Below are 26,157 nucleotides of genomic sequence, written 5' to 3'. Positions count from 1 at the left end.
ATGCTATCTGAAAGACGGCTTGGGGTAATACACTGTTGACTTAAATGTAATTTTAACCATACACTGACATTGGTCAGTCTGTGTTGTAAATGTGGAGTCAGACACGTGAGACTATGTGATTGTTTGCTATGTTACATGTTTGATGCTGTTGGTCTTGCAAGATGCCTGTGTACTATATTACGTACTCTGACAACTGTTTATCCTAGTGTACCTGCAGATGTAGTTGGTCTTGCAAGAGGCCTGCAAGGAGAGACAGTTGGGCTTTTCCTTGTCTTCATAGGAACAGACTGGTACAATGGTTTGGCGCCGGCGCTCGGAGCAGGCCGACTGATCGCCGGCTGGACAGGAACAGAACAGCATCCCGTAGCTGTGCTTGGGTGGCACCTTGTCAAAGAACTGCCGCAGGGCCTTGTGGCACTTGCGCTTGTTGCAGACCTCCGCAGTGGAGACACGGCTGGTGCAGGGGCTGATGTAGGCTGAGCGGTACTTCTTACAGGTGTCGTTCAGGTTGCAGGCCTTGGCTGCGTTCAGACAGTTGTTTTCCCTCGTCACCGCGGGCTCGCCTGTCATAAAAAGGACAACAGGGTAAGTTCAGTTTCCATCATCTCTAGATTCGTAATCTATTGATTTATATAGATTGATAACACTGTCTATAATATGAACCGGATTGAACCTAACTAAATTGAGAGAGAGCTAGACAGAGTTATGCATCACTTGACCAAACTAATATTTGAGTGGATGGAAAAAAGAAGCAATATGTAAATACTTTAGGAACCTTGAAAATTTCCCCCATAATGATCTCTTCCTGGCCGTTGCTGATTGCTATCAAGCCGCCCATTTACTGCTAACCCTTTTTCTCACCCTAAATCAAACAGTGCCCCTCCTCTCGGCAGCCCTGCAGGCCAAACAAATATGCAGCTCTCCTGAACGTCGGAGTCATCAAAGCATCCGGCGCCACGGCCTGCTCATCTGTCAGGTCTCACTAATTGGCAGCTTTCTTACAGATCCCTCATTAATTAACATTTCAAGAGATTTTTGGGAAAATGGTGCAACAACAGCATTTTTCGGCAATAAAAAATGGGAGCAGTTGGTTGGTGGAAGTCAGCTTGAGACGAGTGGTGCGTGTCACGCTCAGAAAATAGTGTTAAGAATAAGACTGACTCTCTCACACTTTGATTTCAATGTAAAACCTTAGCCCCAGGAAAGAGAGACAACTGCTAGACACTAAAGTCTGTGAAAATTAGAGTAGAGTACCCCTGCCACACACTCCCTCCACAGTGAAAACACTAACACACTGTTTCTGGTGCTGTAGACAGGAAGTGCCTTCTCTAAAGGTCGTAGATGTGCATTCAGGGTACCCGCTGGTCCCTGCGGCCAATCCCAGATGACTGGCAGGGCCGGTCTGGCCAGCTGGGGTTCACTGTGACCTTTCACTGAGATCTGGAAGTTCTCCTTCACTCAGTCTGTCTGTGCTGCTCTGCTCTACTCTGCTCAATGACCAGACACATACATTCTGTCTAGAGAGAAGTACTCTACAGCTGCCTGGGAGATGCCTCTCCTGTCATCTGCTGGCCCTGAAGTCAGTCAGTCTGTCTAACACCAATAATAGGACAGCAGCCAAATGAGGACAGACCTGACCAGACATCCTCCCCCTCCTGTGTCCCCAAAAGGGCCTTTGGAAAAAAACAGAGTTCTGAGTTATGTTTGTCTGTGTGAGCATGTGAGAGTTTATACTGTATTAGCATGTGTGGACCTGTGCATCTGTGTGTGTCAAATCAAATTTTATTTGTCACATGCGCCGAATACAACAGGTGTAGACTTTACCGTGGAATTCTTACTTACAAGCCCTCTCCCAACAATGCAGAGTTAAAAAGTAAGAAAAATGTGCATTAAAAAAAGGAAATAGTTACACAATAAAGTAACAAATCAAATCAAATGTCTAATCAAAAGTGAGTGTTCATAGAGCCGGTACAAGAGAGTCAGTGTGTGTTTGCATTTGTGGTATGGTGTGTATCTGCGTATGTGGGTGTCATGTGCCATGCAGCTGTCCAGTTACTCAGTCGTTTGTCTCCTCTCTCCTACAGAGGTAGGCTGCGGTGTGTCAGGACCCTCTCCACATCCCTCTCTGCTGCACCCCTAGTGTCAGAGAACACATCTGCTGAACCCCGAGTACGTTGCTGGCAGATGGCACCGTCTCTCAGGCAAACACACACACACACACACACACACACACACACACACACACACACACACACACACACACACACACACACACAAAAATCATCTATCCAGCTAAAAGTGTTTGCCCCATACATCCCTTCCTGCACATGCTCCCCTCCCTCCCATTGTCTCTCCCCTTCCCCCCTTACAGGCCCACACAGGGCTGGGGCCATCTGGTCTCTTCATATGGAGCTGGAGCCCCCCAGCAGCTTTTGTTACCGATACAGCCTCAAATTGATTATCATGTCGCCTGTTTCCTCCAACCCCCTCCCTAATTTAAATTACCACGGGGCTCTAGGTCGAGTAATGACCTCTTCCTCCTCCTCCAATCCACAGGACAAGAAAACAAGGCATAATATTTTGGGAATGTTCCCTCCTGAGAGATTGCTATGTATAATGTATGTGCCCAAAAATCTTTGTCATCTTTACAATTGTCTTTATCTGTTGTTGTATAGTACTGTCTTGTGGCTAGCTCATAACTTGCAGATTATTGTAGACACACCAACCAGGATTAAGGGGCAGGGCAATTTGTGACTGTTGTTGTTTTGGTAATCAGTGGCTTTATTGCATTGCTCCGCTTTCTTGACATCTCAGTCGTCCAGGCCCTAATTTTGTCGCACCTGGACTACTGCCCAGTTGTGTGGTCAAGTGCGGCAAAGAGGAACATAGGTCAATTGCAGTTGGTCCAGAACAGAGCAGCACGTATTGCACTTAGATATACACAGAGGATCGAACGTCAGTAACATGCATGTCAGTCTCTCCTGGCACAAAGTTGAGGAGAGATTGACTGCGTCACTATTGGTCTTTGTGCGAGGTGTTGATGTGTTGAAGGTAACCAAACTGTCTGTTCAAGCAGTCGGCACACAGTTCAGACACTCATCAGTACGACACAAGACATGCAATCAGAGGTCTCTTCACAGTCCCCAGGTCCAGAACGGAGGCTGGGAAACACACAGTATTAAAGAGTCATGACTACATGGAACTCTCTGCTACCCTAGGTAACTCAAACTAGCAATACAACCAGATAAAAAAAACGGATAAAAGAACAACTTACAGCACAACGGGGACTGTGAAGAGAGAGCCATTTTTATATATTTTGTATTGTAATTTGTATTTATATTTCCACATTATTATTTATTTTTATAGGCAAGACAGTTAAGAACAAATTCTTATTTACAATGACGGCCTAGGAACAGTGGGTTAACAGCCTTGTTCAGGGGCAGAACGACAGATTTTTACCTTGTCAGTTTGGGGATTTGATCCACTAACCTTTTAGTTACTGTCCCAACACGCTGACTGCTAGATTACCTGCCACCCTGTTATGTAGTTGGGCTTGCACAAATTCTTGGCTTGCATGATCTGGAACAGCTCATAGGGTAGGAGCCATCATATATTATGTATACTATGTTATTATATTATGTGTACTATGCTATTATATTATGTGTACTATGTATTTTATGCATTTGATTTGTTTAGCTTTGTTTCCTGTTTGGACCCCGGAAGAGTCGTCGCTACCTGTTATTTGGAATTTTTGTTATTTTATTAGCATCCCCATTAGTTGTTTTGAAAGCAGTCATGAAGCATGACATAATACAGAATATTAATAGACAATAACAGCTCAAGGACAGAACTACATACATTTGAAAATGGCACACATGGCCAACAAATCAACACATGCACACAAAATATCTAGGTCAAATAGGGGGAGGGATTTGCAGTGAGGTTTTGCTTTATCTGTTTTTTGAAACCAGGTTTGCTGTTCATTTGAGCAATATGAGATAGAAGGGAATCAATGAAATAATGGCACTATATAATACTGTACGCTTTCTTGAATTTCTTCTGGATTTGGGGGCTGTGAAAAGACCCCTGGTGGCATGTCTGGTAGGGTAAGTGTGTGTGTCAGAGCTGTGTGTAAGTTGACTATGCAATTAATTTAGAATTTTCAACATATTAATGTTTCTTATAAAAATAATAAGTGATCCAGTCAGTCTTTCTTCAACACTGGAATGCATAGTATTTATATTAGCCCCCTGATTACAATGAAGAGCAAGACATACAGCTCTGTTCTGGGCCAGCTGCAGCTTAACTAGGTCTTTCTTTGTAGTACTTGACCACATGACTGGACAATAATCAAGATAAGACTAAACTAGTGTGGTGTCAAAAAAGCAGAGCATTTCTTTATTATGGAGAGACCTCTCCCCATCTTTACAACCATTGAAACTATATGTTTTGACCATGACAGTTTACGATATAAGGTAACACCAAGTAATTTAGTCGCTTCAACTTGTTCAACAGACATACCATTCATTACCAGATTCAGCTGAAGCTTAGAGTTTCTCGTCTCCTAGGCAATCAGCAATTAGTACCAGGAGGTGTGCTCTTCACCCTTGCAAGGCAATTAGTATTAGTACATCAGTCTCCACAGTTTGTTCAGCGGCAGCCATGTGAGTGTTGGTCTCAACACAAAAATAAGGCCGTCGCCAAAACAAAGATAGTATTGCCAAGTTGTTCGAGGAAGGAAAGAGTGGAAGGCTCCACACCACTCTCTCACACTATTTTACCTAGTTATTTTCAGATGATCTCATATGTGTGTGTTTTCTATACCTGTTCGCTCCTCATCCGGTAGGCTTTACAGACAGGCCCACCACTTGACTGCAACTTCTGCCTCTAACCCTAGGAAACTCCTTTCCACCTCCTCCCTCCTTAGTCCTCCACCCCTTCCCCTGTCTCTCTGCGGACAACTTTGAAAAGAAGGTTGATGACATCCGCTCCTCATTCACTCAGCTGATTGAGTCCACTGGTTGCATTCACACAGAACTACCCTTACGCCTTGGTCTCTTTCTCCCATCTCTCTGCAGATTAAATCCTGGAACTAGTGAGGTCCGGCGGCCTGACAACCTGACAACCTGCCCGCTTGACCCTTACCCTCCTCCCTTCTTCAGACCATCTCTGTAGACCTTCTCCCATTCCTCACTTACCTCAACTCATCCCTGACCATGACTGCATTCCCTCTGACATCAAAATGGCACGAGTTGCTCCCCTCCTCAAGAAACCAAAACTCAACTCCTCTAACGTCAAAAACTACAGACCGGCATCCCTTTCTTTTCTTTCTAAAACACTTGAGCACGCTGTCTCTGACCAACTCTCTTTTGTTATCTCTCTTAGAACGATCATCTTGACCCTAAACCAGTCAGGCTTCAAGACGGGTCACTCAACTGAGACTGCTCTTCTCTGTGTCACCGAGGCTCTCCACACTGCCAAAGCTGACTCTCTGTCCTCTGTTCTTCCTATCAGCTGACTTTGACACTGTGAACCATCAGATCCTCCTCTCCACCCTCTCAGGGCTGGGAGTCTCAGGCTCTGCACATTCTTGGATTGCATTCTACCTAGCAGGCCGCCCCTACCGGGTGACTACTGTTGTCCCCCAGGTCTCGGTTCTAGACCCTCTCCTCTTCTTTCTATACACCAAGTTACTCTGCTCCGTCATATCCTCACATGGTCTCTTCTATCATTGCTATGCAGATGACACTGAACTACTTTTCTCCTTGTGACACCCATGCATTTCTGCGTGCCTGGAAGATATCTCAGCTTGGATGTCGGCCCACTACCTCAAACTTAACCTTGATAAGACGGAGCTGCTCAAAGACCTCTCCATCACGGATGAAAAAGGTGTCCCCTCCCAGAGTGCAAAGATCCTTGGCTTGACCCTGGACAACACCCTGTCGTTCTCTGCAAACATCAAAGCAGTGACTTGATCCTGCAAGTTAATTCTCTACAACATCCATAGCGTACAACCCTAACTCACACAGGAAGCGTATGTGTACACCTGCTCGTCAAACATCTCATTCCAGTCATGGGAATTAATATGGAGTTGGTCTCCCCTTTGCTGCTATAACAGCCTCCACTCTTCAGGGAAGGTTTTCGACTAGATGTTGAAAAATTTGCTGCTGTATGGACCTTGCTTTATGCACGGGGCATTGTCATGTTGAAACAGGAAAGGGCCTTCCCCAAAATGTCATCGCAAAGTTGGCAGCAAAGAATTGTCTAGAACGTCATTGTATGCATTAGCATTAAGATTTCCCTTCATTGGAACTAAGGGGCCTCCACGAACCATGAAAAACAGCCCCAGAACATTATTCCTCATCCACCAAAATTTACAGTTGGCACTATGCATTGAGGCAGGTAGCATTCTCCTGGCATCTGCTAAATCCAGATTAGTCCGTCAGACTGCCAGATGGTGAACCGTGATTCATCACGCCAGAGAATGCATTTCCACTGCTCCAGAGTCCACCACTCCAGCCGACGCTTGATATTGCACATGGCGATTTTAGGTTTGAGTGTGGCATCTCGGCCATGGAAACCCATTTCATGAAGCTCCCAACCAACAGTTATTGTGCTGACATTGCTTCCAGAGGCAGTTTGGAACTCGGTAGTGAGTGCTGCAACCAAGGACAGACAATGTTAACGTGCTACACACTTCAGCACTCTGCAGTCCTGTTCTGTGAGCTTGTGTGGCCTACCACTTCACGGCTGAGCCGTTGTTGCTCCTAGACGTTTGCACTTCAGAATAACAGCACTTCCAGTTGCCCGGGTCAGCTCTAGCAAAGCAGAAAGTTGACGAACTGCTCTTATTCGTTGACAAACTAATAAGGTCCCACATTTGACAGTACATGTAAGAGCAAAAAACAGGAATTGTCCATAGAGCTCTGAGACAGGATTGTGTCGAGGCACAGATCTGGGCAAAGGTACCATAATAATTCTGCAGCATTGAAGGCCCCCAACAACACAGTGGCCTCCATCATTCTTAAATTGAAGAAGTTTGGAACCACCAAGTCTCCTAGAGCTGGCCGCCCAGCCAAACTGAGCAACAGGGGGAGAAGGGTCTTGGTCTGGGAGGTGACCACAAACTCAATGGTCACTGACAGAGCTCTAGAGTTCCTCTGTGGAGATGGGAGGACCTTCCAGAAGAACAACTATCTCTGCAGCACTCCACCAATCAGGCCTTTCAAGTAGAGTGACCAGACAGAAGCCACTCCTCAGTAAAAGGCACATGACAGCATGCTTGGAGTTTGCCAAAAGGCACCTAAAGGACTCTTAGACCATGAGAAACAAGATTCTCTGGTCTGATGAAACCAAGATTGAACTCTTTGGCCTGAATGCCAAGTGTTACGTCTGGAGGAAACCTAGCACCATCTCTATGGTGAAGCATGGTGCTGGCAGCATCATGCTGTGGGGATGTTTTTCAGGGACGGGGACTGGGAGAGTAGTCAGGATCTAGGCAAAGAAGAATGGAGCAAAGAACAGAGAGATCCTTGATAAAAACCTGCTCCAGAGCACTCAAGACCTCAGACTGTGGTGAAGGTTCACCTTCCAACAGAACAACAACCCTAAGCACACAGCCATGACAACGCAGGAATGGCTTCGAGAGAATTCTTTGAGTGGCCCAGCCAGAGCCCGGACTTGAACCTGATCAAACTTCTCTGGAGAAACCTGAAAATAACTGTGCAGCAACACTCCCCATCCAACCTGACAGATCCTGAGACGATCTGCAGAGAAGAATGGGAGATACTCCCCAAATACAGGTGTGCCAAGCTTGTAGCGTCAGTTTTTTCTAAAACCTTATTTATGATTTGTCATTATGGGTTATTCATCCCTTAAACACCTTTATGTACCCTGGCTGGGCCATTAGCAATCAGCGGATGATCAGAGAGGGACTTGATTAAACCAAGGCTTCAATTACACCCTCCATATGGATCGTATACATGTCCACCTGTATATAACCTGCACCTCAGTGGGTGTGCCAGCCATGATGCAGGTGACTGGTGATATAACCAGAGGGTTAATAATCAACGGATTCATAGATAATGATCCGACTCTACAGAAGGGAGTCATTAAAAAACACATTCCCACACAAATCCTGTGTGCATCCCTATCTGCTAGCTTTGGGGAGTTGTTTGCTGTACAGACACAGGGGCTCAAGGGGAACTAATATTACGTTGGAGGGGGAGGGGGGGGGGCTATACAGACACAGACAGTGCGGAATCAGGGCATGGAACACAGCAATGAGATGGTATTATTGGATGCCAGAAGTAAATTGGGTTTTTTAGGTGCTTGATTAAGTATCAATTGAGTGGTTCTAGTTAATTGTGGGTAGGCAGTGAATGGTGGAGGACAATGGGAATGATGTTGAGCTAGTGAAGCATATGATGAGCTGTTTTGAGTGTCCATAGCAAGGAGTCAACTGAGATTGTAGGGGTTAGCATCAGGGTAATGAATTTGTCATTGTGATGATGAGTGTACAATGCCACAGTATGAGTCCATGAACCTATGGAGCAACCTAGTCGATGGTGGTCTCAATGGAGTTTCCTGGAGGTCTGATGAATTATAAGGGGTGTTGCCCTGTACTGAAAGATGGTATGATGTCTGTGGCATCACTGACGGATTTTAAATGAGTTTTAATCTGCTATGATAATTTATGGTGAGTCATGTACATACTCGCAGTCACTTAAATGAGTGTGAAGATGTGTGATAACTTCTAAATGGGAGTGAGAAGATGTCAGCTTTGATGATTTGTGATCAGTTTCATCAGTGTTGCAGTTCACGGCGCAGTATTCAATGCTGTGTCCAGCCGCTCTGTAGTGATATTTATAAAGTGTCTCTCGTCAGTCTCTCCTCTCAATTATCATTGCTTTAAGTTACTCTGCTCACCACTTTAATGGTCTGCGACTGAAAGTGCCTGACAAGCAGAAATGAATGAGAGGAGAAGAGGAAGCCCCCAGGTTTACTCATCTATTTTTTTCCTTCTTCTCTGGTGCTTAATAAGCTCCCTGTTTCTTCCGACTATGTCCCATTGCAATAAACCCACATACCAGGGCAGCAAACATGATAACTCACAGCCCATGTAATTGATCCCTGCAGTGCCTCTCACTCTCTCTCCTTCTCATCTCCACCCTTTCACTCACTCTCTTTCCCCTCTCTCTTGCTCCTTCCCTTCACTATCCTTCTTTCCAGATGGACCCCCCCGTACCCTCAACCCTCCCTGGTCCCCTGTGGGAGTGGTGGTCCTCGTTGTGAGGACAGACTCTGTTACTCTCAGATATTGCATTACACAGTGAAGTTCTACTGTGGCCTTTTTTCATTAACAATCAGGTGGTGTAGTGATCAGGCGGTAAGGAGAACCTCCTCTGGGAGTGGGCCACAAGGAAACAGCAGGGTAGAGGGTCCTTTAATACAAATACTACCCCCCTTTCTTCCCAAAGTCTTTCGACAACCCAGTCCCACAGCCCCCCAATTCACTCCTTATGCGAAACCACCAGCCACCACACAGAGATAGATGGGGATATAATGACAAAAGAATTCTGCTTATTTCTTGGCGCGTACAAGCCTCTACTCCACAAACACAATGTATGCTGTGAATGTACTGTATTCTGCACCACACCTCCAGACCTGTCATAATGATTTACAATAGTGGTACCAAAGTGCCAATGAATTTGTTACACTGCGGCAACACCAGGGAAAGTTATTGTTGGTAGATTTATTTTATTTATTTTTATTGGCCTATCCACCCCCACCCCCTCTTGTAGGACAAAAGTAACTTTGTTAAACATTTTTGTATTCACAGTTTTTTTGCTATATATACACACAACCGTTGTAATGTTTGTGGTCACTTAGAAATGTCCTTGTTTTTGAAAGAAAATCACTTTTTTCTCCATTAAAATAACATCAAATTGATCAGAAATACAGTGTAGACATTGTTATTGTAGCTGGAAACAGCTGATTTTTTAAATGGAACATCTACATATGTCACGCCTTGGTCTTAGTATTTTGTGTTTTCTTTAATTATTTGGTCAGGCCAGGGTGTGACATGGGTTATTGTGGTGTGTTTTTGTCTTAGGGGTTTTGTGGGGTGTCTACATAGTCTATGGCTGCCTGAGGCGGTTCTCAATCAGAGTCAGGTGATTATTGTTGTCTCTGATTGGGAGCCATATTTAGGCAATGTTTTCGTGGGTGATTGTTCCTGTCTTTGTGTTTGCACCAGATAGGGCTGTTTCGGTTTTCATTATTTCATTTAGTTAGTTTTGTAGTTTCTGTATGTATAGGTTTTCCTTCATTAAAATATATCATGAATCATCATCACGCTGCATTTTGGTCCGATCCTTGTTCTACCTCTTCGTCAGAGGAGGAGATAGAAGAGAGCCGTTACAGAATCACCCACCACACCCGGACCAAGTGGCGTGGTAACAGGCAACAGCAGCAGGAGCAGCAGCAGCTGCAGTGGGAGAGGTTGCACCACCTGGAGAAATGGACATGGGAGGAGGAACTGGACGGTAAAGGACCCTGGGCTCAGCCTGGAGAATATCGCTGCCCCAAGGAAGAACTGGAGGCAGCGAAAGCGGAGAGGCGCTGGTATGAGGAGGCAGCACGGCGACGCGGATGGAAGCCTGAGAGTCGGCCCCAAAAATTTATTGGGGGGGGGGCTCACAGGGAGTATGGCTATGCCAGGTAGGAGACCTGCGCAAACTCCCTGTGCTTACCGGGGGGCTAGAGAGACCGGGCAGGCACCGTGTTATGCTATGGAGCGCACAGTGTTTCCAGTGCGGGTGCATAGCCCGGTGCGGTTCATACCAGCTCTTCGTATTGGCCGGGCTAGAGTGGGCAACGAGCCAGGTAAGGTTGGGCAGGCTTGGCGCTCAAGAGCTCCAGTGCGCCTGCACGGTCCAGTCTATCCAGAGCCACCTCTACACACCAGTCCTCCGGTGGCAGCTCCCCGCACCAGGCTTCCTGTGCGTGTTCTCTATCCAGTTCCACCAGTGCCAGCACCACGCATCAGGCCTACAGTGCGCCTCGCCTCTCCAGCGCTGCCGGAGTCTCCCGCCTGTTCAGCGCTGTCGGAGCCTTTCTCCTCTCCTGCGCTGCCGGAGTCTCCCGCCTGTTTAGCGCAGCCAGAGCCTTCCTTCTCTCCAGCGCTGCCGGAGTCTCCTGCCTGTTCAGCGCAGCCTGAGCTGCCAGTCTGCATGGAGCAGCCTGAGTGTCAGTCTGCATGGAGCAGCCAGAGCTGCCAGTCTGCATGGAGCAGCCAGAGCTGCCAGTCTGCATGGAGCAGCCAGAGCTGTCAGTCTGCATGGAGCAGCTAGAGCTGCCAGTCTGCATAGAGCAGCCAGAGCTGCCAGTCTGCATGGAGCTGCCAGTCTGCATAGAGCAGCCAGAGCTGTCAGTCTGCATAGAGCAGCCAGAGCTGCCAGTCTGCATGGAGCAGCCAGAGCTGCCAGTCAGCCAGGATCTTCCAGATCCGCCAGTCAGCCAGGATCCGCCAGTCAGCCATGATCTTCCAGATCCGCCAGTCAGCCAGGATCCACCAGTCAGCCAGGATCTGCCAGAACCACCAGCTAGCCAGGATCCGCCAGTCAGCCAGGATCTGCCAGAATCACCAGCTAGCCAGGATCTGCCAGAGCCTACTACCTGCCTGAGCTTCCTCTCAGTGCTGAGCTTCCTCTCAGTGCTGAGCTTCCTCTCAGTGCTGAGCTTCCTCTCAGTGCTGGGCTTTCCCTCAGTGCTGGGCTTCCCCTCAGTCCCGAGCTACCCCTCTGTCCCGAGCTACCCCTCAATCCCGAGCTTCCCTTCAGTCCCGAGCTACCCCTCAGTCCCGAGCTGCCTCAGTCCCGAGCTGCCCCTCAGTCCCGAGCTGCCCCTCAGTCCAGTGGGGTTCTGGGTCAGGACTATTAGGCCATGGTCGGCGGCGAGGGTGGATTATCCCAGGACGCAAGGGGGAGGAACTATGACATTTATGGAGTGGGGTCCACGTCCTGAGCCGGAGCCGCCACCATGGACAGACGCCCACCCGGACCCTCCCTATGGTTTTGAGGGTGTCAGGCCAGGGTGTGACATGGGTTATTGTGGTGTGTTTTTGTCTTAGGGTTTTGTGGGGTGTCTACATAGTCTATGGCTGCCTGAGGCGGTTCTCAATCAGAGTCAGGTGATTATCGTTGTCTCTGATTGGGAGCCATATTTAGGCAGCCATATTCTGTGAGTGTTTTCGTGGGTGATTGTTCCTGTCTTTGTGTTTGCACCAGATAGGGCTGTTTCGGTTTTCATTATTTCATTTCGTTATTTTTGTAGTTTCTGTATGTATAGGTTTTCCTTCATTAAAATATATCATGAATCATCATCACGCTGCATTTTGGTCCGATCCTTGTTCTACCTCTTCGTCAGAGGAGGAGATAGAAGAGAGCCATTACAACATAGGTGTACAGAGGCCCATTATCAGCAACCATCACTCTTGTGTTCCAATGGCATGTTGTGTTAGCTAATCCAAGTTTATCATTTTAAAAGGCTAATTGATCATTAGAAAACCCTTTTTCAATTATGTTAACACAGCTGAAAACTGTTGTCCTGATTAAAGAAGCAATAAAACTGGTCTTCTTTAGACTAGTTGAGCATCAGCATTTGTGGGTTCGATTACAGGCTCAAAATGGCCAGAATCAAATACATTTCTTCTGAAACTTGTCAGTGTATTCTTGTTCTGAGAAATGAAGGCTATTCCATGCGAGAAATTGCCAAGAAACTGAAGATCTCATACAACGCTGTGTACTACTCCCTTCACAGAACAGAGCAAACTGGCCCTAACCAGAATAGAACGAGGAGTGGGAGGCCCTGGTGCACAACTGAGCAAGAGGACAAGTACATTAGAGTGTCTAGCTTGAGAAACAGACACCTCACAAGTTCTCAACTGGCAGCTTCATTAAATAGTACCTGCAAAACACCAGTCTCAACGTCAACAATGAAGAGGCGACTCCGGGATGCTGGCCTTCTAGGCAGAGTTCCTCTGTCCAGTGTCTGTGTTCTTTTGCCCATCTTTTATTTTTTATTGGCCAATTTGAGATATGGCTATTTCTTTGCAAATCTCCCATTTGAACTCATCAGACCAAAGGACAGATTTCCGCCAGTCTAATGTCCATTGCTCATGTTTCTTGGCCCAAGCAAGTCTCTTCTTATTATTGGTGTGCTTTAGTAGGGGTTTCTTTACATCATTTCGACCATGAAGGCCTGATTCACGCAGTCTCCTCTGAACAGTTGATGTTGAGATGTGTTTGTACTCTGTGAAGCATTTAATCGGGCTGCAATCTGAGGTGCAGTTAATTGCCGATTTCTAAGGCTGGTAACTCTAATAAACTTATCCTCTGCAGCAAAGATAACTCTGGGTCTTCCTTTCGTGTGGTGGTCCTCATGAGAGCCAGTTTCATCATAGCGCTTGATGGTTTTTGCAACTGCACTTGAAGAAACTTTTAAAATTCTTGAAATTTTCCGGATTGCCTGACCGTCATGTCTTAAAGTAATGATGGACTGTCATTTCTCTTTGCTTATTTTAACTATTCTTGCCTTAATATGGACTTGGTCTTTTATCAAATAGGGCTATCTTCTGTATACCACCCCTACCCCCACGCATTAAGAATTAAAGAAATTCCACAAATAAACTTTCAACAAGGCACACCTGTTAATTTAAATACATTCCAGGTGACTACCTCATGAAGTTACTTGAGAGAATGTCAAGAGTGTGCAAAGCTGTCATCAAGGCAAAAGGTGGCTACTTTGAAGAATCTCAAATATAAAATACATTTAGATTTATTTAACACTTTTTTGGTAACTACATGATTCCATATGTGTTATTTCATAGTTTTGATGTCTTCACTATTATTCTGCAATGTAGAAAATAGTACAAAAAAAAGAAGAAAAACCCTTGAATGAGTATGTGTCCAAGCTTCTGAACTGTACTGTAATATTCACACCCCGAGTCAATACTTTGCAGAAGCACCTTTGGAATCGATTACAGTTGTGTCTCTAAGCACCTTCCACACCTGGAAAGATGAATTAATCTCCCAGTGTCTGATGGAAAGCAGACTGAACCAGGTTTTCCTCTAGGATTTTGCCTGTTCTTAGTTCCATTCTGTTTATTTTATTTCCTGAACACCCCCCCGCCCCCAGTCCTTAATGATTAGAAGCATAGCCATAACATGATGCAGCCACCACTATGCTTGCAAATATGGAGAGTGGTACTCAGTAATGTGTTGTATTGGATTTTCCCCAAACATAACACTTTGTATTCAGGACAAAAAGTGAATTACTTTGCAGTATTACTTCATTGCCTTGTTGCAAACAGGATGGATGTTTTGGAATATTTGTTTTCTGTACAGGACTCCTTCTTTTCACTCTGTCAATTAGGTTAGTATTGTGGAGTAACTACAATGTTGCTGATCCATCCTCGGTTTTCTCCTATCACAGCCATTAAACCCTGTAACTGTTTTAATGTCACCATTGGCCTCCTGGTGAAATCCCTGAGCGGTTTCCTTCCTCAACTGAGTTAGGAAGGAAGACTGTATCTTTGTCGCGATTTGGTGTATTGATACATCATCTAAAGCAGTGGTCACCGACTGGTCGATCTTAAAACCATTCCTAATCGATCACCAAACATTTCTGTAGAAAAACCAACGATAAAGACTTGCGCTCCTTTAAATGTTTTATTTGTGTTGAGGTGTTGATTCAGAAGCCCTGTGCACCAGGTAGGCAAAGTGTTCCCATTTTGAACCATTTAATTTGTCTGAAAAGACAAACTCCACCTGCCCGGCGGACCAGGAGATGTGTGGCTAAATCCAGTGTGCCTACTGTGCTGGCCAATCTGATAGCTCAAATCACAGTGGCTACAGCTCCCACAACCCCGGCAAAGCAAAGTTTGAAACTAGCCTACGTGAGATTTCATTACTTTTAAAACCATGACCAAAGAGAGACTGTCAAGGAATACAGCAAAGAGCAAAGAGTTTTTATTCAGCGCTGTCATCAGTATTTTATTCAACACTAGTACAAAAAAGTACTAATGATTATTTTTCTTTGCAGCAAAATCTCCAGAGCTGAGATTGTTGTATGCCCCATATAAGGTATATAACATTCTGTTGGTGGCAAGAATTTTGCATAATGATTTAAATTGAACAGCTCTTCAAAGTGTCGAATCAAGCGTTATTTTGTGTTTTAGTTCATACACCATGGAACGGTACATCGAAAATCTCTTCTCAGCTAGTTCGCAAACTGTATGGCGCAGCTGTCAACATTTTTGTCCTTTCAATTTATGCCACTCTTTTTCAGCAAATTTTTGTCTTTAATATATGGCAGACAAAGAAGTTCCCTACCTTCTCGTCCTTCCTCTTGCCTTCTCCATTTTTGTGGTAATGCTGCAATCAATTGGTTGTAACTTTGGATTGAGTAAACTTGTTGGTCGATAATTTGTTATTCTGGTGCCCTTTCAGGCTATGAATTGTGGGTGGTTGTCTGTGGGAGAGTGTATGATTGTCTTGAGGCTACTAGCATAACTATCACTTTATTATCACATAACATACCAAGGTTTTTCATATCAGTAGGACATTTTATAGATCTGACCTAGAACAGGTGGATCATTCCTTGAAATGTTTTCCTATATTTCATCACGTGAAAATACAGTAACTTGGATGTTGTCTGATGAAAGTTTGTTGCAATATCTTTTTCGGGGAATGTAAAATGAAAGCTGTGCACCATTTCTGTTATATGGTCTGATGGTATTGAAACCAATCTCAGTGCCACCTTTCAGAATCGATAAAGAAAGGCAGTGTGTAGATACTGTTATGGAAATAGGAGAGCCTGTCCCCTCGTGTTTGGATCATACGGGCATAATGATTATTTTAGCTCAGAGTTGACAGCCATATGCCATGGCTCAGTTTAGGCCCAACTTGGATATAGTCACATAACACCACGTTTACATCTGCCAAGTGTCAATCATCACATTGAGCCCCCATCACTTTAGGGGAAGGGGACTTGTGGTTACATAAAACCACTGAGTCATCATTGCTTGCTCAAGAACAGTTCAGACATTCTGGATCATAACACAAAATCATCTAAGATTTAAAGTGCATTCGGAAAGTATTCAGACCCCTTGACTTTTTCCACATTCTAATTCTAAAATTGATTAAATCTTTTTTTCCCTCATCAATCTACACACAGTACCCCATAATGACAAAGCAAAAACAGAATTTTCTACATTTTAGCAAATTTACAAAAAAAAAAACGGAAATATCACATTTACAAAGATATTCAGATACTTTACTCAGACCCTTTACTCTTTACTCTCATCCAGAGACTTACAGTGCCTTCGAAATCCTGCTTACTTTGAAGTATTCAGACCCCTTGACATTTTCCACATTTTGTAAGGTTACAGCCTTATTCTAAAATGTATTAAATTGTTTGTTTTCCTTCATCAATCTACACACAATAACCCATAATGACAAATCAAAAACAGGGTTTTACAAAAAACTGATATCACATTTGCATAAGTATTCAGAACCTTTACTCAGTACTTTGTCGAAGCACCTCTGGCAGCGATTATAGTCTCTAGTCTTCTTTGATATGACGCTACAAGCTTGGCACACCTGCATTTGGGTTTTTTCTCCCATTCTTCTCTGCAGATCCTCTCAAGCTCTGTCAGGTTGGATGGGAGCTTCGCTGCACAGCTATTTTCAGGTCTCTCCAGAGATGTTCGATCGGGTTCAAGTCCGGGGCCGGGCTTGGCCACTCAAGGACATGGCCACTCCTGCGGGCTTGGCCACTCCTGCGTTGTCATGGTTGTGTGCTTAGGGTCGTTTTCCTGTTGGAAGGTGAACCTCTGCCCCAGTCTGAGGTCCTGAGCGACCTGGAGCAAGTTTTCATCAAGGATCTCTCTGTTATTTGCTCCATTCATCTTTCCTTCCTCTGACTAGTTTCTCAGTACCTGCCGCTGAAAAACATCTCCACAGCATGATGCTGCCACCACCATGCTTCACCTTAGGGATGGTGCTAGGTTTCCTCCAGACGTGACACTTGGCATTCTGTCCAAAGTTTCATCAGACCAGAGAATCTTGTTTCTCATGGTCTGAGACCTTGAGGTGCCTTTTGGCAAACTCCAACCGTGCTGTCATGTACATTTTACTGAGGAGTGGCTTCCGTCTGGCCACTCTACCATAAAGGCCTGATTGGTGGAGTGCTGCAGAGTAGGTTGTCCTTCTGGAAGGTCCTCCCATCTCCACAGTGGAACTCTGGAGCTCTGTCAGAGTCGCCATCGGGCTCTTGGTCACCTCCCTGACCAAGGCACTTCTCACCCGATTGCTCAGTTTGGCCAGACGGCCAGCTCTAAGGAAGAGCCTTGGTGGTTCCAAACATCTGTCATTAAAGAATGATGGAGACCACTGTGTTCTTTGGGACCTTCAACGCTGCAGAAATCTGTTGCTGCCCTTCCTCAGATCTGTGCCTCGACACAATCCTGTCTCGGAGCTCTACGGATAACTCCTTCGACCTCATGGCTTGATTTTTGCTCTGACATTTACTGTCAACTGTGGGACAGGTGTGTGCCTTTCCAAATGATGTCCAATCAATTCAATTTAACACAGGTGGACTCCAATCAAGTTACAGAAACATCTCAAGAATGATCAATGGAAACAGGATGCACCTGAGCTCAATGTCGAGTCTCATGAGCAAAGGGTCTGAAAATGTATGTAAATAGGGTATTATTATTATATTTTTACACATTAGAAAACATTTTCTAAAAACATGTTTTCGCTTTGTCATTATGGGGCATTGTGTGTAGATTTATTTGGAAAAACATTTCTTTATCAATTTTAGAGTAAGGCTGTAACATAACAAAATGTGGAGAAAGTCAAGGGGTCTGAATACTTTCCGAAGGCACTGAATAATATGCATGTTGCAATGTGATACAACAATTATAATTTTATATAGTACAGATTGGGTTGGCAGTTCCTATATTTTCAGTCAACACAGACTGTATGTCAAAGTTGAACTAATGCAAAACAGCTTATTCAAATGAAGGATCAAATTAAAGATTTAGTTTTCATAAAAAACAAATATTTGTCATATGCATCAAACATGATATTCAAATGCTAGGATATGAATTAATAATGAGATAAATTCAATGTAAATACATCTTCAAAGGAATCATGTTGGAGACGGAATCTACACGTAGGTATAATGAATTAATAAAATTTAATATTTTTATAGCCTGAAGGACCCTTGTTGTCTTTGGCTGAGGTTATTGATCTAAATTGTTGTATTGTTGAGTTGGTAACTTTCACCATGCATTCACTTGCTGCTTTGCAATGAGCACATCCATCACATTTGCTTCATAGTGTCCAAAGATCGGATGACAGACAGCCCAAAAGTTTCCCTTCTGGGACAGCATCCTAAAAGTAGTGACATTTGGAGACTTTTAGCTGCAAAACAAACTTTCCCAACTGTCACCCACTATAATTGGCTATGGTGATGCAGCATCAGGCTGAATCACCATTCACAAAGCATTGTGGACTGGAGACTGTGATTGATGATGTTTATTTTCTAAACTGTGTCTTCAACACTTTAAGTGCATATGACCCAGTTCTTTGGGCGATACATTTTTAATTAAACATCCAGTGTGCCAAAGTCTGCAGTGAAGATGGATAGTCCCTACTCTCAGATTCCTGGCAGGTGGAGCTGAAAAACGCACATGGGGGAAAAAAACAGTTCAGTTTGGCAGGGATATGGAGAGAAGAGATAGAAAGTGTATAGAAGTATCCATATAAGGAGAACTGAGTGCTACACTGACTCCAAGACTGCTGACTAAGGAGGATAAAAGAGAGGGATGAGGATGAACAAAGACAGGGAGAGAGAAAGGGAGAGGGAGAGAGAAAGAGAGAGGGAGAAAGAAAGGGAGAGGGAGAGAGTGTGAGTGAGAGGCAGGAAGCTGAGCAGACATGATCGCAGCACAGGGCATCAGGATGGGGCTGTTTTAGACGACCCATGTAAGGCTACTGACAGAGTGGCTCACCCCGACAGAGCAGATATGGTAGATAGGAGAGCTAATTGCAGGAGATATGTGATCCTCGTGAATCTGTGCCGCTGTACTCTCGGCAGCGCGATGGTCTCAGAGCGTGCATCAGATCAAAATCCGGAGGCACACCATTTCCTCTACTCTCACACGGCAATTCCACTGAAACCTCACCGCTATTGTATTTCACAGCACAGACTTTTGGAATCCATTTCTCTGCCACAAAAATATTGTCCTCTTAAAAACAAACAAATAAGTGAAGCCGGGAGTCAGGGACACATCCTGTTATTCCCATAGTACTCCTCTCTGTGAATGTGAGAGGTACAGGAACGACCCATGAGGTCATTACTAAATGAGATTACCTAATGACTTCACAGGCAACCAGCCTGGTACAGGGCCATTTAGAGACATAATTACTTCCCCCATCATTATTTTGAAACACTAGAAAAGTCGTCTTATGTTGAGGCATAGCTTAATCACATTGTCTGACTGTTTTAAAAAGCATGGGGGTCCAGACATCTACCAAGGCCATTGTGATCAGAAAACCAACCATGTAGCATTTTCATGCACTAGAAGAAAACCAACTTCTGTTATCATGTGCAGAACTTATTATAGTGTTTAAAGTATGGGTTCTCTTCAATCTGTATCGCGGAACTATTACAGATTGTTCCATAGAAATGTTAAGGTCATTTCCGATTGAGCCGACATATGCAGCGTTTACAGTTTATGCAGTTTCCGCCATCGCGGGAACATTGACTTTCAATTTCAATTGGGCAAGGGCGCTGAACATCCACGATGCGGATTGAATAGAGCCCTAAATCAGGATGTGTGTTCCTTTCTATCCATTAGGGGAAGGACTGTGGGAAAGTAATGACACATCAGTAGAAAGAGACAAGAAGGACCACTCTCTACAGAGGAAATGAATGTAGTTGTCAACTTCTCATTCTTCATGACTAGGATGACACTATTTTCATATCTGGACCGCTAACTCATTCCAAAGTAGTGTTCACCATAAAGTTTTAAGTTCCCTCCAACTTAGTAACAGTGAGGTAACATCTATTCAACTGTCTCAAAATTATAATGGAAGGAAAACTGAACAGAAATTTCATCAAGCTACTGTCATGTTAAATTAAAGTTTAAAAAAATATTTTTTTACTATGTAATCTGTGAATCCATTTCTAAGGCAACTCCAACTAAAACGTTAGTCAATGTCATAAATGAAGACGGCAGCAATACAAGAGTTGAGAAGCAGTCTCTTCAGGAATTGGTGGTGTTTGAGGTTGAGCCATGGGCAGGTAAGTGGTGGTTTATGGGGATTCATTACAGGCTATTACAGCAGAGGTTACACAAGACAGGGGGATGTTTTATCTGCAAACACATAAAGAACAGACATCCAATATTTCTGACATCCCAGGAATGAAAGCATCTATCCCTTGTGGATGTGAATCAAAGACGACATGAACTGCCAAAACAATGGAAACGAAGGCTGCAAAGTTTATTGAAAGCATGTGCTTTCTTGTCACAGGTGTGGTTCCTGAGTTAATTAAGCAATTACCATCCCATCATGCTTAAAAGATAATGGGCACGCCATTATTTTGGTGACCATGGTTATGCCTCCAAAGGATGACAATACCCACAGGGCGCAAGTGGTTATTGAATGGTTTGATAAACCTATGTAAACCATATGCCATGGCCATCTCAGTCACCAGATCTCAACCCAATTGAACACTTATGGGAGGTTCTGGAGTGGCGCCTGAGACGGTGTTTCCTACCACCATCAACAAAATACCAAATGATGGAATTTCTCATCGAAGAAATCACTCCGATAGATTCTACAAGTGTCTGGAACTCTATGCCAAGATGCATTGAAGCTGTTCCGGCTCATGGTGGCCCAACGCCCTATTTATGTTGGCGTTTCCTTTATTTTGGCAGTTATCTGTATGTGTACTGTCCACATCGACGTGACAGTAGTGGAGAGGGTAGTAAGTTTTAAGTTCCTCGGCGTACACATCACAGACAAACTGAATTGGTCCACCCACACAGAAAGCGTGGTGAAGAAGGCGCAGCAGCAAACATTTACAGATCACCGCCTGGTACGGCAACTGCTCCACCCACAACCGTAAGGCCCTCCAGAGGGTAGTGAGGTCTGCACAACGCATCACCGGGGGCAAACTACCTACCTCCAGGACACCTACACCACCCGATGTAACAGGATGGCCATAAAGATCATCAAGGACAACAACCACCCGAGCCACTGCCTGTTCACCCCACTATCAGCCAGAAGGCGAGGTCTGTACAGGTGCATCAAAGCAGAGACCGAGACTCAAAAACAGCTTATATCTCAAGGCCATCATACTGTTAAACAGCCATCACTAACATTGAGTGGCTGCTGCCAACATACTGACTCAACTCCAGTCACTTTAATATTGGAAAAATGTATGTAAAAAATGTATCACTAGCCACTTTAAACAATGCCACTTAATATAATGTTTACATACCCTACATTACTCATCTCATATGTATATACTGTACTCTATACCATCTACTGCATCTTGCCATCTTTATGTAATACATGTATCTGTCACAATCGTCTGAAGAAGTGGACCAAAGCGCAGCGTTGTGAGAGTACATTTCTTTATAATGTTGACAACAAAAACTGGCAATAACAAAATTACCGTGATGCTTGCGAGGGCTATAGTGCCACTAACAAAGATAACTTCCCACAATAACTAAAGGGAAAAAAGCTGCCTAAGTATGATTCCCAATCAGAGACAATGATGGACAGCTGTCCCCGATTGAGAACCATACCCGGCCAAAAACATAGAAATCAGAACATAGAATGCCCACCCAAATCACGCCCTGACCAAACCAAAATAGAGACATAAAAAGGCTCTCTAAGGTCAGGGTGTGACAGTATCACTAGCCACTTTAAACAATGCCACTTTTATATGTTTACATACCCTACATTACTCATCTCATATGTATATACTGTACTCGATACCATCTACTGCATCTTGCCTATGCCGTTCTGTACCATCACTCATTCAAATATCTTTATGTACATATTCTTCATCCCTTTACACTTGTGTGTATAAGGTAGTTGTTGTGAAATTGTTAGGTTAGATTACTCGTTGGTTATTACTGCATTGTCGGAACTAGAAGCACAAGCATTTCGCTACACTCGCATTAACATCTGCTAACCATGTGTATGTGACAAATAACATTTTATTTTATTTTATTTGATACTACTATTGAGTACGGGCTGAAAGATGATGATACAAATCACCTCAACTATTTACAGTTGAAGTCGGAAGTTTACATACACTTAGGTTGGAGTCATTAAAACTCGTTTTTCAACCACTTCACAAATTTCTTGTTAACAAATTATAGTTTTGGCAAGTTGGTTAGGACATCTACTTTGTGCATGACACAAGTAGTTATTCCAACAATTGTTTACAGACAGATTATTTCACTTATAACTCACTGTATCACAATTCCAGTGGGTCAGAAGAATACATACACTAAGTTCTGTGCCTTTGAACAGCTTGGAAAATTCCAGAAAATGATGTCATGGCTTTAGAAGCTTCTGATAGGCTAATTTACATCATTTGAGTCGATTGGAGGTGTACATCCACAGGTATTTCAAAGCCTACCTTCAAACTCAGTGCCTCTTTGCTTGACATCATGGGAAAATCAAAAGATATCACCCAAGACCTCAGAAAAACAATTGTAGACCTCCACAAGTCTGGTTCATCCTTGGCAGAAATTTCCAAACGCCTGAAGGAATCTGTACAAACAATAGTACACAAGTATAAACACCATGGGACCACGCAGCCGTCATGCCGCTCAGGAAGGAGACGCATTCTGTCTCCTATAGATGAACGTACTTTGGTGCGAAAGGTGCAAATCAATCCCAGAACAACAGCAAAGGACCTTGTGAAGATACTGGAGGAAACGGGTACAAAGGTATCTATACCACAGTAAAATGAGTCCTATATCGACACTACCTGAAAGGCCGCTCAGCAAGGAAGAAGCCACTGCTCCAAAACCGCCATAAAAAAGCAAGACTACACTTTGCAACTACACATGGGAACAAAGATCGTACTTTTTGGAGAAATGTCCTCTGGTCTGATGAAACAAAAATAGAACTGCTTGGCCATAATGACCATCGTTATGTTTGGAGGAAAAAGGGGGAGGCTTGCAAGCCAAAGAACACCGTCCAAACTGTGAAACACCGGGGTGGCAGCATCATGTTGTGAGGGTGCTTTGCTGCAGGAGGGACTGGTGCACTTCACAAAATAGATGGCATGAGGGAGGAAAATGATGTGGATATATTGAAGCAACATCTCAAGACATCAGTCAGGAAGTTAAAGCTTGGTCACAAATGGGTATTCCAAATGGACAATGACCCCAAGCATACTTCCAAAGTTGTGGCAAAATAGCTTATGGACAATAAAGTCAAGGTATTGGAGTGTTCATCACAAAGCCCTGACCTCAATCCTATAGAGAATTTGTGGACAGAACTGAAAAAGCATGTGCGAGCAAGGAGGCCTACAAACCTGACTCAGTTACTCCAGCTCTGTCAGGAGGAATGGGCCAAAATTCACTCAACTTATTGTGGGAAGCTTGTGGAAGGCGACCTGAAATGTTTGACCCAAGTTAAACAATTTAAAGGCAATACTAAAATTCTGACCCACTGGGAATGTGATGAAAGAAATAAAAGCTGAAATAAATAATTCTCTCTACTATTATTCATTTCACATTCTTAATATAAAGTGGTGATCCTAACTGATTTAAGACAGGGAATTTGTACTTGGATTAAATGTCCGGAATTGTGAAAAACTGAGTTTAAATGTTTAAATTTGGCTAAGGTGTACGTAAACCTCCGACTTCAACTGTATATCTACTTGTCTCAAAATATTTGAACCATAAAGAGATGGCAAATCACAATTTCAGTGGCAGGGGGATTTATTATGAAGCTATGTTTGGGAGTAATTCAGTCAAATGTAATGATTGACAGATGAGTGAATCGACAGAACGGTCTAAATAATTCCCATAATATAATTTAAGGTGATTTTGAAAGATCAGACAACACAGAGTATTGTACGTAGGTGATCCCATCACAATGTCCCACTGGAAGGTGAATTGATTAAATATTCTTCAGTGAATCAATAACATTGATCAACATTACATAATGATTACATATCACTAGCTGGTTACAATGCAGCCAGTAAAACCTACCATTGACCCAAGTCCACCTATTTGGTTTGTGTGAAATGTGATTCAAACATCCATAATACTCCACACTACCCCTACAATAATGAGTACAGGAAAAGTGTCCAGCAAAATAATAATGTCTCTCATTTTCAGAGTAAATTTGAACTGTAAGCCATGTCTGTTCATCAGTGTGGAACTTTGGCCCTTGCTGTGTGGGCCTTTGGGACGAGCCGTCCCACAGTGCAATAATGTAAGGTACCATGATATAACTGCAGCAGTGGGCACCTCATCATGGCTGGAGCTCTCCAAGGACACTATCCTTCAGAGGAGGAGAGGGGGAGGAAGGGATGAGGGGTGAGAGGAGGGGTGAACTACTAAGGCTCAGTAGAGATGAATAGCCTGCTATCCTCCATGGGAAAGTGTAATGTGAGGACAGAGAAGGAAAAAGAGAGATGGAGGAAGGGGGAGGTTATGTGCTAACTTGACGAGGGAACAGCAAATAGTGATACAGAATAACAGCCTTGGACTACGGGGGCTGAGCTCACAACTGTGACAATTGCACAGCTGTAAGATTTAGGGCAAAAGTGAAGCCCCTGATTTGACCAGCAGGAAGTATCATGTCTTGTTTGCGAGTTTGCTGAAGAGAACCTGTTATTGTTATTGTACAAAGGAATTCAACAAAACAAACTCAGTGAGAATCCACTCGTACTTGAACCTCGATTTCTGGCTTTCACGCGGTCATTCTGAAAGTTAACATGTATCTTGGAAGTGTGGCAACGTGAGACGTGGTTTTGCTTGGTGCATTCATTTGCTCCTACTGACAGGTCATCTTGGCCTTGTGTGTTCAAAAGAGAAGAGAACAAGAGAGACAGGGCAAGATTAAAGGCAAAAAGAACGGTCTCTTTGTTGAGTTCATCGATGCAGTTCTGCATTGCTTGTTCTTTGGGGTTTTAGGCTGGGTTTCTGTATAAGCACTTTGTGACATCTGCTGATGTAAAAAGGGCTTTATAAATACATTTGATTTGATTTGAGAGAGAGAGAGCGAGAGAGAGAGAGGGCTAGAGAGAGTCCACAGAGCAACTCCACACAACTAAGGGGCTTTGATTTACACTAAGAGCTAAGTGACTGGGTCTAGTGATGTATATTTAAACACCCATATGCTATTTCATAAAGCTATCTCAAAGTTGAAAGAATCTATCCTCCTTTAATCTGCATGTTTGTGTGTGTGGGTCTATTCTATTTAGCTTTGTAGAAAGTAGGTGTTCTATAATAGAGTGGGGTGTATGAATTGAATGGACCAGAGAGTGTTATCATGCAGGATGTGAATGCAACAACACAACCTGAAACAAACCTGAAACAATTACCTGGTCAATATGTTCACTCACTCAAGCCACTACTAGAGGTGCAACATTGAACATTATACACACTTTAAAGAGTCGATTCCCACACTGATTGTTAAGCAGTGCTGGAGATTATTAAACATTTCAGACACTCCATTTTCTAAATGTTTGGAAATTACCAGCACAATATAAGGGTTAAACTCTCTAAATTCTCCCTTCCTGAACAGCCTAGCTGTGAGATCTGTGGATATCTATGTGTTTTAGGTGCTGAGGGGCTGTAGTCCCATTACAAGGACGATTAATAATTGATTTCTTGGGTTGATTGTGGGGGAAAGCACGCTCCGTCCCAGCTCTGTCTCACATTATTGATTTGGAATGAGCTGTCACTGAGCCAGGTGTGAGATAGAGTGGCCGTAAAGGCCGGTTTGTGTGTGTGTGTGTGTGTGTGTTTGGGTGAGCATGCAGGTGTTTTTCTGTGCATGTGTGTGTGCGTGAGTGCATGCATGTGTGAATGTG

At 43.9% G+C, this 26,157-nt stretch overlaps 1 protein-coding gene across 1 annotated transcript in view; it reads right to left on the bottom strand.

Moving 5' to 3' along the window:
• Nucleotides 1-26,157, bottom strand: part of gfra1a (gdnf family receptor alpha 1a) — a 106,088-nt gene that overhangs the window by 31,116 nt on the left and 48,815 nt on the right. The window contains exon 4 of the mRNA XM_024428356.2: nucleotides 212-563. Within this exon, the coding sequence (XP_024284124.1) occupies nucleotides 212-563 (352 nt within the window). The remainder of the gene's footprint in view (nucleotides 1-211; nucleotides 564-26,157) is intronic.

This window comes from Oncorhynchus tshawytscha, linkage group LG01 (genome assembly GCF_018296145.1).
Source record: "Oncorhynchus tshawytscha isolate Ot180627B linkage group LG01, Otsh_v2.0, whole genome shotgun sequence".
Taxonomy (NCBI): Eukaryota; Metazoa; Chordata; class Actinopteri; order Salmoniformes; family Salmonidae; genus Oncorhynchus; species Oncorhynchus tshawytscha.
Note: the sequence above shows the minus strand (reverse complement) of the source record. Positions and strands in the feature narration are given on the sequence as shown.